This window comes from Geotrypetes seraphini, chromosome 1 (genome assembly GCF_902459505.1).
Source record: "Geotrypetes seraphini chromosome 1, aGeoSer1.1, whole genome shotgun sequence".
NCBI classification, from domain to species: Eukaryota; Metazoa; Chordata; class Amphibia; order Gymnophiona; family Dermophiidae; genus Geotrypetes; species Geotrypetes seraphini.
This window is the reverse complement of record NC_047084.1, coordinates 493,683,670-493,701,152: the sequence shown is the minus strand read 5'-3', so window position 1 is coordinate 493,701,152 and position 17,483 is coordinate 493,683,670. Positions and strand designations below refer to the sequence as shown.

Sequence of the window (17,483 nt, the reverse complement as noted above, 5' to 3'; positions counted from 1 at the left end):
TCTGGGAGAGGGTTGGGTAATGACCCATTTTTGGGCCCAAAAATCTCGTCCTGTACTCAAGTATATACGGTACTTAAGCAGAACCGAAATCTGTTTCATGCCTTTGAAAGTTCACAATATATCTAACATGAATGTGCACTATATCACAAACTGCTTATTGCCTTTCACCTGTGGATGTCTTCTCACGGAATTCTTCAAGCTTCATCAAAGTGGCTGACGTCAGCTGCTCAAGATGCACATCTTGAGGAGGACGAAAAAAATCCACCAAGTTATTAATGGTTTTCTGTTAAAAAATCATACATATGAAAAACAGTATTAAACCTGTGACAAATCATCATGAAAAAAAATTAATAGAAGAAATGTTTCACACTTACTGCGTCATATATCATTTCCAAAGGCTGAGATTCTACTCTAAACTTCTGATTAGCATCAGCATCCAAGGGATTAGTCTCAAACATGATGCTTAAAAGAGATTCATTCTTTTCTGACATGACATTTCGAGAGGATAAAAGACAGGGGACTGACTTTTCCTGCTGCATACCCGTTACTTCAAATGTGCTTATTTTTATTTCTAGTCTGTAAGAAAGAAGCAACATCTTGGTTTAAAATTCAAAGCAAAGTCTAGCAGAAGAAACTTGGTGAATTTCACAGGTATATTCACTTGTGTGATTGTCAACACTTCTTTTTTCAAGCCACTACAACCCTAGGCTGTGAATACTTTTAATATTTTTCAGCAAAACTGACAGCAGATACTAGCGGATAAATATTGCCAAATGTTATCAAGAACCATTATCACAGTGCACATCAAGCACAGATTGGCATTTTTACTATTATAACATCAGCTGTCTTAACCAGAAAGAGGGACAGAGAAGAAAACTGCAAATCCTCCTTAATTCATTTAAAGAATTAAAAAAATTTAAAGCACACGTCTGAAGTAGAGAGCTGCACGGGAACAACGGGAATCCCGTGAGACCCGCGGGTTCCCCCTTTGGGTCACGGGGATCACGCCCCCTAGGATCACGGGGATCCCGTGGGGACGCCTCCGAGGGTCATGGAGTTCCTGCGGGGTTGGATCGCACGTGAGCCGCAAAGCTAGTCTCCTTCTCCTTACCTGCCCTGCCGCAGCACACAGCCAACCGGAAGTCTTCCCGATGTCAGTGCTGACGTTGGAGGGAGGGCTTAAGCAAAGCCCTCCCTTCCTCCGACGTCAACGCTGACATCGGGAAGGCTTCCGGTCGGCTGTGTGCGGCAGGGCAGGTAGGGAAAGGCAGTGGCGTACCAAAGGGGGGGGGAGCGATCCGCCCCGGGTGCAGCCATGGGGGTGGGGTGTGCACAGCCGGTCAGGTCCCCTTACCCTTTTGGCGATTCCCCCGATCAACCAACAGGCCCAGCCGACAAACCTCCCTGCCCTGTAGCCACGAATCTAAATTACCTTCTTACAGCAGCTTCAATACTCCAGCTGCTGTAAGAAGGTAATATAGATTTGCGGCTACAGGGAAGGGAGGTTTGTCCGACCGGGCCTGTTCTGTTGTCGGTCGGGTGGGGAATCGCCACAAAGGTAAGGGGCAGGGAGGGAGAAAGGGAGGAAAGGTGGAGTGGAGAAGAAAAGACGCTGAAAGGACATGGGTAAAACTGAAGGGGGAGAAGGACGCTGAAAGCACATGGGGAAGACAAAGGGGTGGAGAAGGACGCTGAAAGGACATGGGGAAGACAAAGGGGTGGAGAAGGACGCTGAAAGCACATGGGGAAGACAAAGGGGTGGAGAAGGACGCTGAAAGCACATGGGGAAGACAAAGGGGTGGAGAAGGACGCTGAAAGCACATGGGGAAGACAAAGGGGTGGAGAAGGACGCTGAAAGCACATGGGGAAGACAAAGGGGTGGAGAAGGACGCTGAAAGCACATGGGGAAGACAAAGGGGTGGAGAAGGACGCTGAAAGCACATGGGGAAGACAAAGGGGGGGAGAAGGACGCTGAAAGCACATGGGGAAGACAAAGGGGTGGAGAAGGACGCTGAAAGCACATGGGGAAGACAAAGGGGTGGAGAAGGACGCTGAAAGCACATGGGGAAGACAAAGGGGTGGAGAAGGACGCTGAAAGCACATGGGGAAGACAAAGGGGTGGAGAAGGACGCTGAAAGCACATGGGGAAGACAAAGGGGTGGAGAAGGACGCTGAAAGCACATGGGGAAGACAAAGGGGTGGAGAAGGACGCTGAAAGGACAAGGGAAGACAAAGGGGTGGAGAAGGACGCTGAAAGGACAAGGGAAGACAAAGGGGTGGAGAAGGACGCTGAAAGGACAAGGGAAGACAGGGGGAAGAAGGACGCTGAAAGGACAAGGGAAGACAGGGGGAAGAAGGACGCTGAAAGGACAAGGGAAGACAGGGGGAAGAAGGACGCTGAAAGGACAAGGGAAGACAGGGGGAAGAAGGACGCTGAAAGGACAAGGGAAGACAGGGGGAAGAAGGACGCTGAAAGGACAAGGGAAGACAGGGGGAAGAAGGACGCTGAAAGGACAAGGGAAGACAGGGGGAAGAAGGACGCTGAAAGGACAAGGGAAGACAGGGGGAAGAAGCACGCTGAAAGGACAAGGGAAGACAGGGGGAAGAAGGACGCTGAAAGGACAAGGGAAGACGGGGGAAGAAGGACGCTGAAAGGACAAGGGAAGACAGGGGGAAGAAGGACGCTGAAAGGACAAGGGAAGACAGGGGGAAGAAGGACGCTGAAAGGACAAGGGAAGAAAGACGCTGAAAGGACAAGGGAAGACAGGGGGAAGAAGGACGCTGAAAGGACAAGGGAAGAAAGACGCTGAAAGGACAAGGGAAGACAGGGGGAAGAAGGACGCTGAAAGGACAAGGGAAGACGGGGGGAAGAAGGACGCTGAAAGGACAAGGGAAGATGGAGGGAAGAAGGACGCTGAAAGGACGCTGAAAGGACATGGGAAGATGGGGGGGAGAAGGACGCTGAAAGGACATGGGAAGATGGGGGGAGAAGGACGCTGAAAGGACATGGGAAGATGGGGGGAGAAGGACGCTGAAAGGACATGGGAAGATGGGGGGGAGAAGGACGCAGAAAGGACATGGGAAGATGGGGGGAGAAGGACGCTGAAAGGACATGGGAAGATGGGGGGGAGAAGGACGCTGAAAGGACATGGGAAGATGGGGGGGAGAAGGACGCTGAAAGGACATGGGAAGATGGGGGGGAGAAGGACGCTGAAAGGACATGGGAAGATGGGGGGGAGAAGGACGCTGAAAGGACATGGGAAGATGGGGGGGAGAAGGACGCTGAAAGGACATGGGAAGATGGGGGGGAGAAGGACGCTGAAAGGACATGGGAAGATGGGGGGGAGAAGGACGCTGAAAGGACATGGGAAGATGGGGGGGAGAAGGACGCTGAAAGGACATGGGAAGATGGGGGGGAGAAGGACGCTGAAAGGACATGGGAAGATGGGGGGGAGAAGGACGCTGAAAGGACATGGGAAGATGGGGGGAGAAGGACGCTGAAAGGACATGGGAAGATGGGGGGGAGAAGGACGCTGAAAGGACATGGGAAGATGGGGGGGAGAAGGACGCTGAAAGGACATGGGAAGATGGGGGGGAGAAGGACGCTGAAAGGACATGGGGAAGACGGGGGGAGAAGGACGCTGAAAGGACATGGGAAGATGGGGGGAGAAGGACGCTGAAAGGACATGGGAAGATGGGGGGAGAAGGACGCTGAAAGGACATGGGGAAGACGGGGGGGAGAAGGACGCTGAAAGGACATGGGGAAGACGGGGGGGAGAAGGACGCTGAAAGGACATGGGGAAGACGGGGGGGAGAAGGACGCTGAAAGGACATGGGGAAGACGGGGGGAAGAAGGACGCTGAAAGGACAAGGGAAGACAGGGGGAAGAAGGACGCTGAAAGGACAAGGGAAGACAGGGGGAAGAAGGACGCTGAAAGGACAAGGGAAGACAGGGGGAAGAAGGACGCTGAAAGGACAAGGGAAGAAGGACGCTGAAAGGACAAGCGAAGAAGGACGCTGAAAGGACAAGGAGTGTGTGGCGCAGTGGTTGGAGCTACAGCCTTAGCACCCTGGGGTTGTGGGTTCAAACCCCGCGCTGCTCCTTGTGATCCTGGGCAAGTCACTTAATCCTCCATAGCCCCAGGTATGTTAGATAGATTGTGAGCCCACCGGGACAGATAGGGAAAATGCTTGAGTACCTGATTGTAAAACCGCTTAGATAACCTTGATAGGCGGTATATAAAATCCTAATAAAAAATAAAAAAAAAAAAAAAACATGAGGAAAGCAGAAGCCAGGCAACAAAGGTAGGAAAAAAATTCTTTTTTTTTTTTTTTGCTTCAGGATAAAGTAGTATATTAGTTGTGTTGATAAAAATTTATAAACATTAGAGGCTCTGGTAAAAACCCATTTACAAAGTATGTATTCTTCCCAATTAATATTTCCAAATTAATAAAGTCTTTTTGCTTATTTTTAAATGGGTTTCTACCAGAGCCTTTAATTCAGTAGCAAAATTAAATGAAATAACTTTCTGTATGTAGTTTATAGGGACGGGCGGGGACGGAGGGGATTCCTTACGGGGACGGAGGGGATTTCTCGCAGGGACAGGTGGGGACGGAGGGATTCCTCGCAGGGACAGGTGGGACTTTGGCGGGGACGGGTGGGATTTCTGTCCCCGCGCAACTCTCTAATCTGAAGTGAAGTCTTCCCCTGAACATCTTCCATTATTTTTAAAGATGGCAAACAATCCCAACTCAACATTCAAAAACATTCTATGTTTCTATGGATGCTGTCAGCAGCACTACTGACCCACGTGTTTTTTTAATACTTGAGGTTGAATGAGGATGCTCTTAACCGCAAAGTCTAGACAATTTTTTTGAAATGGGGGGGGAGGTTATACCAAAGTACCACATAGAAAAAAGCCCACCCTGTCTCTCTTCAATGTACAGTGGTGCCTCGCATAACGAACGCCTCGCACAACGAACGCTGCACACAACAAACTTCATGTCTTGATTCACACAACGAACTTCGTTTCACACAACGAACTTCACACAACGAACTTCGTTTCACACAACGAACTTCGTTTCACACAACGAACTTCGTTTCACACAACGAAGTCGCCCGAGCTGCCGATGTATTGCATCCTTCCGCGCAGGCACTGCAGGCAGTCGTTAGTCACTGCGCTTAACTGCCCTCTCTCACTGTATACAGTCGTCCTTTTAAGATAAACTCAATATTTTTTATATATCATGGCTTCTAAAAAAAGCAGGAAGGTGATTTCTGTTGAAATGAAACGGGAAATAATTAGAAGGAGTGAATGTGGGGTAAAACAGTGTGACCTCGTCAAAGAGTTTGGCCTCAGCAAGACCACCATTTTCACCATTTTGACAAATTTATCTTTTTTTATGTCATCTTAGCATATTTTATGCTGCAGAACGAATTATTTTTTTTAACATGTATTGTTATGGGAAAACGCGTTTCACATAACGAACTTTTCGCATAACAAACTTGCTCCTGGAACGAATTAAGTTCGTTGTGTGAGGCACCACTGTATATATAACTAACAGGAATTTTTTTGTTGTTTTATATTTATATACATTAGTTATTTTATCTATTTCCATGGAAGAAATTCAGTAATTATGGGACCTTGATAGTTACTCATAATTAAGTCCATCGGGGCTATATCCTACAACAAATGCACTTTTAATGGCGGCACATTGTAGGTATATCCTATATATCTTATATTCCTCCATGAAATGTGCTAAAGTGTGTATAATTGTTCATGTGAAAAAAATAAAAAAAAAATAAAGAGGGCAAATCACTCAAAAAAATATGCTTATTGGATTCAAAATATCTATGTCTGTTCAAGCTGTACATACAAAATCAATAACAGAAATGGTAGAAATATGCTTATTTTAGGCATGAAGACTGGTTGCCCAGACAGAGTACCGTTTCTTTTCCTTCGTCAGGAGCAAATGCAGGCTCACAGCCTCCTCTTACATTACATTAGTGATTTCTATTCCGTCAATGCCTTGCGGTTCAAGGCGGATTACATCAAAATTAACAAGAATTACATTAAAAGTTTGCAGGAACAGCATAAGCGATGTCATAATATTTCTTAAGGTAATGAATGTTGGGTAAAGAGTTACCAAAGGGAGGTCGAGGTCTTAAAGAGATAAGAATTGGGTAATCTTTTATCCTTTCTGCCATCCAGCTTGAATTTGTTGTTAAATTCCAGAGATTCTTTAATAAGACCAAGATATCCAGAGTAGGGTATACCTACTATGTGCCTTTTTCTTAAGAGCATTTGTTGTAGGATATAGACTTAATTGTGAGTAATTATCAAGGTCCTCTAATTACTGAATTTCTTCCATGGAAAAAATGTGAAATAGATAAACTAGCGTATATAAATATAAAACAACAAAAAAACTCCTGTTACCTATATTATATACAGATTGAAGAGATACAGGGTGGGTTTTCTCTATGTGGCAACTTTGAGGATATCCATTAGAAAGGGAATGGAACCTGGGGTGCTCCAAAGGTGCTGTTACTGAAGACATCTAACTTACATCTAAACAGTGATATTCAACTACGTGAAAAGCAATTCTATAATCTAGACATCTACATTTATCTACCCCTTGGGCATGTAAATGTATAGCGTACTAGTACTTAAAGAATACACTTATCCATGAAAGTGCTAGCATAGCAACAAAGAGCCATTCTAATGGCACACCTAGCTTACATAGGGGTTGATAGTCAAAGCTTGGCGCAGAGCAGATTAATGTCAAGCCTATAAAGCAGAAAGGAACACAAGGAAATTTTGAACAAATGCTAAAAAAAAGTCTTATACAAATGATAACCACAGTTAATTGGCACTAATGAAAGCAAGGAGAAGTCCATGTCTGAAGCATTTGGTAAGTGTGGCTCTACTGCGTATGCCCAGACAAAGCTGGAAGTGCAAGCATACATTAATGCTGTTCTTCCATGCTTTTAAAGGAGAAATTAGGTTCTTACCCGCTAATTTTCTTTCTATTAGTCTGTAGACCAGTATAATCCTTTACGAATGGGTTATACCTCACTGTGACCAGCAGGTGGAGACTGAGACCAAAACTTATATATTAGGTGAGACTCCCCCTTCCCCACCAGTCTGCTAAATAGCCAAGCAGAACCTAGAAATACTAAACTGAAACGGTAGTAACACTCCGAACAGGAGTGTAAAACAACAAACTCATGGTAACAACTGTTGGAACAGGTATAGAACAAAAAAAACTAGTATATAAAATATCCCCACAGCTCACCAACTAAGCCAGCTGAGCCATAGCCGCTGTTCTTATATTTCCCCAGCCCTAGAAAAATACTAGAAACCGCAGAAAAATCTGCACGTGGGTGGGTGACTATACCAGTCTACAGGATAACAGAAAGAAAATTAGCAGGTTAGAACCTAATTTATCTTTCTGTGTCACCTGGTAGATCGGTATAGTCCAGTATTCTCCATAGGACCTTTTAGCCGGGCGCTCCGCCCAGCTAATTTAGATAACCGCCCGGCTGCAATCTGAAGTAAAAGGCTGCTTTGTTTACCTCATTAGAATAACTACAAGACGGCATTGTATCTTCCAAAACTGACAATATTTGTTTATTGTTAGTATAAAAAACTTACAGTATTACAGCAGCAAAGACATATTGGAAAAAAATATATTGTCAGTTCAGAATATGCAATGGAGAGAAGAATTTGCACCCATATGCTTAGCAGGGGGCTAGCAGTTCCCCGTAGCATAAGTAAGTGAATCTCTCTGGCTTTTTCTAGAATGCACGTGTTTTTTTATACAGAGTAATTCTTCCTTTGTACCAAGAAAGTCCATCCCTGAATTCTGGTTATGTAATTCCCTATTGGTACATAAAAATAATGTACATCTAACTCTTCCCATCCGTCCACGCCTCTCTCTCACCCCCACCGGGGGCCTTGCAGAAACAGAGAACTGTTGTTGAACTTTCTTCTTTCAGCACGTAGACATGCAGCTGCTAATTAGAGGTGTTACAATTCTGTGCATATTCGAGTTGGTGTCCTTGTAAGATGAAAAGTTGGCAAAGATGACCTTTCAACAATCCAGCTGTCTGGTTCCCATAGCTTGGTTGGGAGACAGGAAACCCATGGTTTGGTACCAAGTTCTTTCATCTCGTTACACCCACATGAGCAGAGCTCCTTGCTCATTATAAAAGTTTTATGGCTTTCTATGGTGTCTGGCATATGAAGTCTATGAAGTCATATAGCAGTGATAACAGTTCAGCATAACCTTGAAGGGATATCCTCCCAGCAGGGAAACAAGAACATCATTGTTAGCATTGCAAACAGTCTGGGCCTGGCTATGGGAAAATATGTCTGTAGTTTCCAGCAGGGTGTCCAGCATACACAAGTGAAAAGATAGGTCTGTAGAATCCAGTTGAATCATCCATATGTCCAGGATATACATGTCACATCTATCACGAATCCTGCTCAACATTTTTTTAAAAAACACCACCTCTCACCGGCTTGGAGATTTCCCGCCTTAGCCTATAGCAAACTCATGCTTCGGGGCTCTAATGTGTGCGTGTTGGCTTCCCTTCTCTTCCCTCCAAAACTGGAAGTTATGTCCTGGGGGAAGGAGAAGAGAAGGGAAGCCAGCACGCACACCTTAGAGCCCCGAAGCATGAGTTTGCTATCGGCTAAGGCAGGAGACAGGTCAACGACGTTGGGAAGCTTACAACTTGCTGCTTTTACGTGCTTCAAGCCTTCTTCGCTGCCAGGTACTGCCTACTTTCTGTTTCCGCGAAGGCAGGGCCCGGCAACGAGGAAGGTCCGAAGCAAGGAAGAGCAGCAAGTTGCAAGCTTCCTATGGAAGATAGGTCAGTGATGGAGGGAAGCTTGTGACTCTGTCGATGGGAGGGATGGGAAGAAAAATGCTGCTGTTGCACCCAAGGGGGGAGGGGGAAGATAAATGCTGCTGCACCCAATGGGGGAGGGGAGGAAGAAGAGAAATGTTCTGCTGCTGCACCCATTTTTGGGGGAGGGGGGAAGAGAAATGTTGCTGCTGCACCCAATTTTGGGGAAGAGGGGGGAAGAGAAATGCTGCTGCTGCACCCAATTAGGGAGGGGAGGGGAAGAGAAGGGCTGCTGCTGCAGCACCCAATTGGGGAGAAGGAAGACCAGGGAAGGGAGAGGAGAAGAAAGAGATGCCAAGACCATAGGAGTGAAAGAAAGAAAAGGAGCTACCAGACCATGGAAGGGGGGGGGGACGAGATGTCAGGCATATGGGGGAGGGGGAGGAGAAAGATGCCAGACCATGTGAAAGGAAGGAAGGAGAGAAAGGAAGGAGAAGAGATGCCAGATAATGGAGTGGGAGGGGGAGATGGAAGGAAAGGCGAGAGATGCCAGGGCATGGGGGGAAGGAAAGGAAACTAAAGAAGGAGGGAGATGCCAGACCAAGGGATGGAGTGGGAAGGAAGGAAGGAAGGAAAGGAGAAGAGAGAGATGCCAGAGCATGGGGAAGGGGGTGAAGTTGAAATGAATCATGTACACAGGAGAGAAAGGGCACAGGATATACAGTTTATTGAAGTGACATAGAAAGAGGGATGCCATATGTAACAGAGAGATGGCGGACACTGGTTGGAAAGGGCAGAGAGGGTGGATAGTGGATGCAAAGGGCAGAGAAAGGGTGGACAGTAGGTGGAAGGGGTATAGAGAAGAGAGGGCAGAGGCTGGGTGGAAGAGGCAAAGAGAAAGGACAGATGATGCATGGAAGGGAGCGAAGTCTTGTAAGTCCAGCGCTTATAAGTGCCTGGCCTGGCTCAGGGAAGCAGTAGGGAGAAATTGTCATGGTGGCTTAGGGGGTAGGGAAAGAATCGGGGAAGTGGAGAAATCGGTGCAATGGCTTAGGGGGGCAGGGGGAGAGAGAAAGAAAGACAGGCAGGCAGAAGGAGAAAGAAAGAAAGGCAGAAATAAAAGAGGGGGCAGGGGGAAGAGAAAGAAAGGCAGGCAGGGGGGAGAGAGAAAGAAAGTGAGACAGAATGAAAAGGCAGAAAGAGGGGCAAAAAGAAAGAAATATTGGATTTACAGTCAGAAGAAAGTGCAATCAGAGACTCATGAAATCACCAGACAAAAAGGTAGGGAAAATGATTTTATTTTCAATTTAGTGATCAAAATGTTTCCGTTTTGAGAATTTATATCTGCTGTCTATATTTTGCACTATGGCTCCCTTTTACTAAACCGTGATAGTGTTTTTTAGCGCAGGGAGCCTATGAGCGTCGAGAGCAGCACGGGGCATTCAGCCCAACTCCCTGCGCTAAAAAAACACTATTGTGGTTTAGTAAAAGGGGAGAGGGTATATTTGTCTATTTTTGTATGGTTGTTACTGAGGTGACATTGCATATTTTAAAGTCATCTGCCTTGACCTCTTAAAAAAACCCCGAATACAAATGATAATTAACATTTTCTCTTCGTACAGAGTGCTATGTGTTTTTTAAAATTTGTTGTTGGTAGATCATTTTGACTTGGTCATTTTAAAAAGTAGCTCGCAAGCCAAAAAAGTGTGGGCACCCCTGCTGTACTGTCTTGAAGAAAGATTTGGCCTCTGAAAGCTAATTGAAAAATGGATTAGTCCAATAAAATGGTATTTTCTTAATTCTCATTATTTTTTTATTTCTATTTGTTAATTTGTAAAGTGGTGATTATTATGTAGCAGTTTTTTTCAAATTTACATCTACTGTCTTTATATTTTGCACAGTATTAGAGGACATGTATTCCTGTTTTTGTGGTGTTGTATGCAGAGTCTGGTTTCTTGGCGGTTCAGTTTAACTTTTGTCTACATAGTTTTATTTTTAGTTTGTAATTATTCCATATTGGGCGAAGGTGTATCTGTCTGTGTGTATGAAAAGGACATGGCTTTCTGTTAGCATCGACTGAACAGGATCAATTGACTGTGCAGGATCTGGCTTGTTAAGTTTTACATTGCGTGTGTAAGTGTTTTAGTGCTCACTGCAGTGTTTAAGATGCTGCCTTTTCCTAGGTGCACTCTTGTTGAGTGACTCATGGATTATTACAAAAAATATCTTTTTTTATATAGAGGAGGGGGTTGTTAAAAAATGATCAGCACTGGCTGTCATATATGCTCGGTACGCCACTGGATTTAATGACCCTATTCTAACATTAGTGTTGATGTAGGTGTTATCTCTCCCAGGTGTTATCCTCCCCCCCCCCCCACTATGAAGAACAGACTCCACGGCTCTCAAAGCTGGAAGCATGATCAACCACGGGGCCAGGCTGCCGGCTGAAGCACCTCTACAAAAATGGAGGAAGGTGGAGGAGGGGGAAGGGACCCAGAACGAGACCCATCGGGTTTGACACCCCTTAGGTCAGACGGATCCCCAAACAGGACCTGTCTAAGCTCCATCCAGCACAAAAAGGGAACCCAGGAGTCCTAAACAAATTCCAACAGCTCTAAGAGGGGGAGCCGAATTAGTCTTACCACACTGCTGGAGACTGAGAAAGACTGGAGGGGAAGGGGGAGTCTCATCTAATATACAAGTTTTGGTCTCAGTCTCCACCTGCTGGTCACAGTGAAGTTTAACCCATTCATAAAGGACTATACCGGTCTAACAGGCTAAGTAGAATACGAGCATTTAAAAAACTGTGTGTTTGTTTTTTTGATGCTCATCGTTAAAATGTAAAAAAACAGGTGCCAACATTTGCTTTCACTTTTGGTATTCTTTGGACTTGAGCATGTACTTGGCTCTCATTATCACTCAAATCTCTGCACGCTTCCTTCTGATTGTACATTATCAGAAACCACACTGTGAGGTGAAAAAAAACCCTATCTGATGAAAACTATCTATGCTACATATAGGGTGGGCCAAAAGTAGGAATACAGCATTGTATTCATCATTTCTTTTTATTTTACAGGTGCCATGAATAACATTCATGTGAAGTTTTTGTATCAGTTACATCATTTCGCTTTTACTTGATCAGCATTCAGTAGTATATTATACTTGTTCAATACCTATACAATAAAAAGAAATAATGAATAAATACTGTATACCTACTTTTGACCCATCCTGTATTTGACAATGGAAAAACAACAGCCTCCTTTTGTTAAGTATAGTTTTCATATATTTAGGAAATTTTATATACTGCCTCTGCTGTGCCCTAAGCTGGGTAGCAATACTATTAATAATTAAAACATGCTAAAAAAAAAAAAAAAAAAAAAACTGTACAAAATTTTTGGTTTGAAAAAAAAAATGGGAACATATTACTCCCTATTATGAAAAACTACACTGGTTACCGATGGAGGCAAGAGTTCTGTTTAAATTTTCCTGTATCTATTTTAAATCAATATTTGGTATGGCTCCTGCGTATCTGGTTTCTCATTTTTTTTAGACCATTTTAATAGGCCTTTACGCAGAATCCATATGTTTGCTTATTCAACAGTAAATGCTTATCATTTTAAAAGATTTCTGGATAGGATTATTGCTTTTCAGGCAGGTAAAATGAATGACTAGCTTGGTAATATTATTATGCGTGCTCCATCTTACTTTAATTTTAGAAAATTAGTAAAAATGCAGTTGTTTGATCGATTTGTAACCTAAGGATTCATTGTTGTAATTTTTAATTTTTCTTTTTATCCTGTATGTATTTCTGATGATTTGTATTGTTTTTCACTGATTGTCCAGTACTTCTTATTGTAAACCGCCTCGAACTATTATGACTTTGGTGGTATATAAAAATAAAATTATTATTAAAATCCTACACCATGAAACTATAATGTCTAGTCATCAAATAGGCTAATGCAGGGAATAAAACAGAATGAACATATGGATAAAGGTGAGCCAATTGATATTGTATATTTGGATTTTCAAAAGGCATTTGACAAAGTACCTCATAAAAGACTTTTGAGGAAATTAGAAAAGTCAAGGGATAGGTAATGTCCTATTGTAGATTAAGAACTGGTTAAAAGACAGAAAACAGAGAATAGGTTTAAAAGGTCAATATTCTCAATGAAGAAGAGTAAATAGTGGGACTTCCCAGGGGTCTGTGCTTGGACCGGTGCTTTTTAGCATATTTATCAATGATCTAGAAATGGAAATAACTAGTGAGATAATTAAGTTAGCTGATGACACAAAGTTATTAAATCGCAAGGAGGATTGTGAAAAATTGCAAAAGAATCTTGTGAGACTGGGTGTCAAAATAGCAGATGTTTAATGTGAGTAAGTGCAAAAATGATACATGTGGGAAAGAAGAACCCATACTATAGCTTCGTGATGCAGGGTTCCACATTAGGAGTCACTGCCCAGGAAAAAGATCTAGGTGTCATCACTGAGGATACATTGAAACCCTCATCTCAATATGCGATGGCAGCTAAGAAAGCAAATAGAATGCTAGGAATTATCAGGAAAAGAATGGAAAACAAAGATGAAAATGTTATAATGCCCTTGTATTGCTCTGTGGTACAGCCACACCTGGAATACTGTGTGCAATTCATAGCGGAATTAGAAAAGGTACAAAGAAGGGCAACAAAAATTATAAAAATTATAAATTATAAAATTATAAACTCTAATTTTTTTGCTGAAGTCCACAGCCATTACTGAGATGGCTTGGGGATATCCACTATTTAGTCCTAGGATAAGCAGCATAAAATCTTTTTTACTATTTGATATCTAGCTAGGCTTGATGGACCTTCGATTTGTCCCAAGTATGGCAATTCTTATGTTCACTGACTATACTGCCTTTAGTGCAGGGATCTCAATCCAGTTGGGTTTTCAGGATTTCCCCAATGAATTTATTATAATTATACTCTTAAAATGGTCAGTTGTCCTAGTTCAGTGTCTCGCAAAACTTTCCGGCTGGCGGCACAGTAAATGCATTGCCCCATTCGGAAGGCACTCGGAAGTGCGCTGAGGCCCATCTTGCTGCGACCCACTTCGATGGAGGGATCCGGGAGGTACAGGGAGAGGAGGAGAGATGCCAGCCAGGAGGAGAGTCGTCCACGCTGGCTGTCTTCCTACAGTACAGCCGTCATATTCTATGTTTCTACGTGCCTCTCACTGCAAGAGGCACGTCCTGCAGACAGTCAGCTGGCGTGGACGACTCTCCTCCTCGCCAGTGTGTTATGGCACACCTGAAATCTCAGCAGGCACACTAGTGTGCCACAGCACACAGTGTGTGATACACTGTCCTAGTTGTTTAAACATAAAATACCCAAAGGATTTCAGATTTATACATTAAAGCTTACTTTATTGCTTGTGCTCCTGGTCGCTGTTTTATGCTTGTGCTCAAACCAATTACTGCAAAGTTCATCAGCTCTGGTTTATTCTTGTCTTCTCGTAGTAATATAGACATGCTTAACAGCTGTACTGAAAGTTTCATGGCTTCATACTAAGAAAACATAAAATATAAACACACTTATTTTTCAATTCCCAAATATCTTCTTTTAACATTTTTATATCTATATATTAGACCCTGAAAAGTGTTATTTATTGTCGTTTATTAAAACTTGCTATACTACCTGTGCTAACTAGCCCATCCGGTTGGTTTACATTCTAAAATCAAAAATATTTAAGCAGCAAAAGAACTACAATAAAATGCTGCTTTATCTTTAAAGCACAGTTACTTACCGTAACAGGTGTTATCTAGGAACAGCAGGCAGATATTCTCACACATGGGTTCGGTATGGACACTTGAAAAGTGAATTGCAACTTTAAGCTTTAGAAAGTTCGCGATCAGCCCGCACTGCACATGCGCGAATGCCTTCCCATCCAATGTAGGTGCGCAGTCCCTCAGTTAAGATAAGCCAGTTAAGAAGCCAACCAGGGGAGGTGGGTAGGTTGTAAAAATATCTGCCTGCTGTCCCTTGTAGGAAAACTAAGTTCCTCCCTCCCTTTTAGAATCACTGAGCTCTGGAACAACCTTACCTCCCCTCTTAGGAATCCCTCCAATTCTTCCGTAAACATCTGAAAACCTGGTTATTCTCAAAAATGTAACTCTTCCTCCCTCTCTGTTTACTCTAGTATGCTAACAGATCTCATGCACATTCATTGGGGAAATCATGAAAACCCGATTGGATTGCGGCCCTCGAGGACTGACATTTGACACCCTTGGCCTAGAGGTTAGAACAGCTGCCTTAGCACCCTAATTGTGATTTTGATTCCCACTGTAGCTCCTTGTGACCCTTGGCAAGTCACTTAACACTTCATTGCCCCAGGTACAAAAGAGCTACCTGTCTAAAATATGTAAACCGCTTTGACTGTAACCACAAAAAAAAAAAAAAAAGCAGTATAGCATGTCCTTTACCCTTAAAAAGATATTGCAAACAAAACTGAACTCTGGTTATTTTCTTCAATTCTCTAGTCAAGCATAAAGTTTAAGGCAGAGAAGCCTGAACTCTGGAGAACTAGCCAGATCTCGCTTACCGATTTGGGCAAAGTTGGATCAACAGATGCTTCACTATATCCAATAGCTGCATAGAGTTTATTCTTTTCTTCAGCTGTCATCAATTCTTCAAGGCCTGTCACAATAAAAGTCACTAGTAAACATTTTCCAAAAAAATAAAAGCTAATTTGTAATGTTTTTAGTTAAATGCAACATAACATAACACTGTTAAAGCTTCTGCTTATCTTTATGACTTAAAAAAAAAAAAAAAAAGAGTTCCTAATTTCAGTTCTAGCCTCGAGTTACACTTATACTAAACTTAGCTTAGAAATAAGGGTCAGCAAACAAGTTGCAAGCAATACCTTTATTTTGTTTTGTTTTACTTAACTTTAACATATCTGGAGATGAGTTTTTGAGATGGAAGAGAAAAACTCTAGAAAGCGAGTCACAGATTATATTTTGTCCAATAAAGAGATTTCACCTATAGCTTCTTTACTGGCTCTTATTTCTACATATCCAAGTAACCTGACAACCACAGTTCTGGGCTCTAGTTTTATATATGCAATAATTTCATACTTTGAAGAGTGTACGCATATTTGTACTTAGTTTATTTGTAATTGCCCAACCTTTTCTAAGTACACCAGTGTATCTCTGACTTCAAAAAATGTTAAATGACATATTCTGCCAATGCAACATTAATAGTTCTAAGATATGAGAATGAATTGTGCTAAATCCAGCTCATGGTAAGTTTAAAGAAAATTATGCATTTATGCTATCAAAATAATCACTTGTACTGTGTTTCAAGAAGTTCCGTTTATAGCAAATAAAAAAAGGAAACAATCAGCTGGGTTTACGTAAACAGTCAAGGGGAAGCAAATAACACAGAAAATGTCATATTACATAAGACCAATGGTCTACGATCCTAGTATCCTGCAGCAGTGGCAGATCCAGGTCACTTAACAGAACTATTCATCAGACCCTATTACGAACATCTATTCACTATTGTGCTTATCCAAGGATAAAGCATATTTACTTACCGTAACAGATGTTATCCGAGGACAGCAGGCAGATATTCTCACATGTGGGTGACATCATCCATGGAGCCTGGTACGGACAGTGCTAAAAGTGTACTGTCACTTTAAACTTTCTAAGAAACTTCGAGATTGACCACACTGCGCAAGTGCCTTCCTGCTCAGCGTTGGTTTGTGGCTCCTCAGTTCCCTAAGCAAGCTAAAAAGCCAACCAGGGGAGGTAGGAGGGATGTAAGAATATCTGCCTGCTGTCCCTGGATAACACCTGTTGTAGTAAGCAACTCTGCTTTATCCTTGGACAAGCAGGCAGCATATCCACACATGTAGGACTCCCTAACTTATTGAATGGGATGGAGGTTGGAACTTAGGAAGAAAATGAATTCTTTATCTGCCATCATTTACTATGTTAACTATGTTAAAATTGCTTGGCTGAAATGACCATCTCATCTGGAACCGTGAGCCAAAGTCAGGCGGAAAGGTACACGTGTATATACGGTGCGGGCAGTCTCAAAGCTTCTTAGAAAGTTTAAAGTGACAGTACACTTTTAGTACTGTCGGTACCAGGCTCCGTGGATGACATTACCCCTGCCTGCTTGTCCAAGGATAAAAGAGAGAAACTGAGAAGCTGCGAAGCAAATACACTTATAGGTCAGTAAGAGGAGTTTGGAAACAGATAGGGAGTCACTGAAGTGACTTGAGGAGAGGGTAATGTTTTCTAGTCCATTCCTACTAACTCCTGGCATTCTGTTTACTTTTTTGGCCACCACCACACACTGACCAGAAGATTTCAATGTATGGTCTATGGAGAGCCTTAAAATCTATTTCCTTGGTGGTGACTTCCAATGTGGAACCTAATGTCATGTAGCTATAATTTGGATTATTCTTTCCAATGTGCATCAGTTTGCACTTGTCCTCATTAAATTTCATCTGCTATTTGGATGTCCAGCCTCCCAAGGTCATTATGCAATTTCACATAGTCCATATGTGATTGAACAACTTTGAACAGTTTTGTGTTTTCTGTAGTATGATCACTTCACTTGTCATTTCCAATTCCAGATAA

The 17,483-nt window shown here is 42.9% G+C and overlaps 1 protein-coding gene across 3 annotated transcripts in view; it reads right to left on the bottom strand.

Moving 5' to 3' along the window:
* VPS13A (vacuolar protein sorting 13 homolog A) overlaps positions 1-17,483 on the bottom strand; it is a 489,236-nt gene that overhangs the window by 367,260 nt on the left and 104,493 nt on the right. For all 3 annotated transcript variants that reach the window (XM_033927056.1, XM_033927035.1, XM_033927045.1), the window contains exons 16-19: positions 15,434-15,528; positions 14,257-14,399; positions 375-576; positions 169-283 (exon numbers count right to left, since the gene is read on the bottom strand). In XM_033927056.1, the coding sequence (XP_033782947.1) occupies positions 169-283; positions 375-576; positions 14,257-14,399; positions 15,434-15,528 (555 nt within the window). The remainder of the gene's footprint in view (positions 1-168; positions 284-374; positions 577-14,256; positions 14,400-15,433; positions 15,529-17,483) is intronic.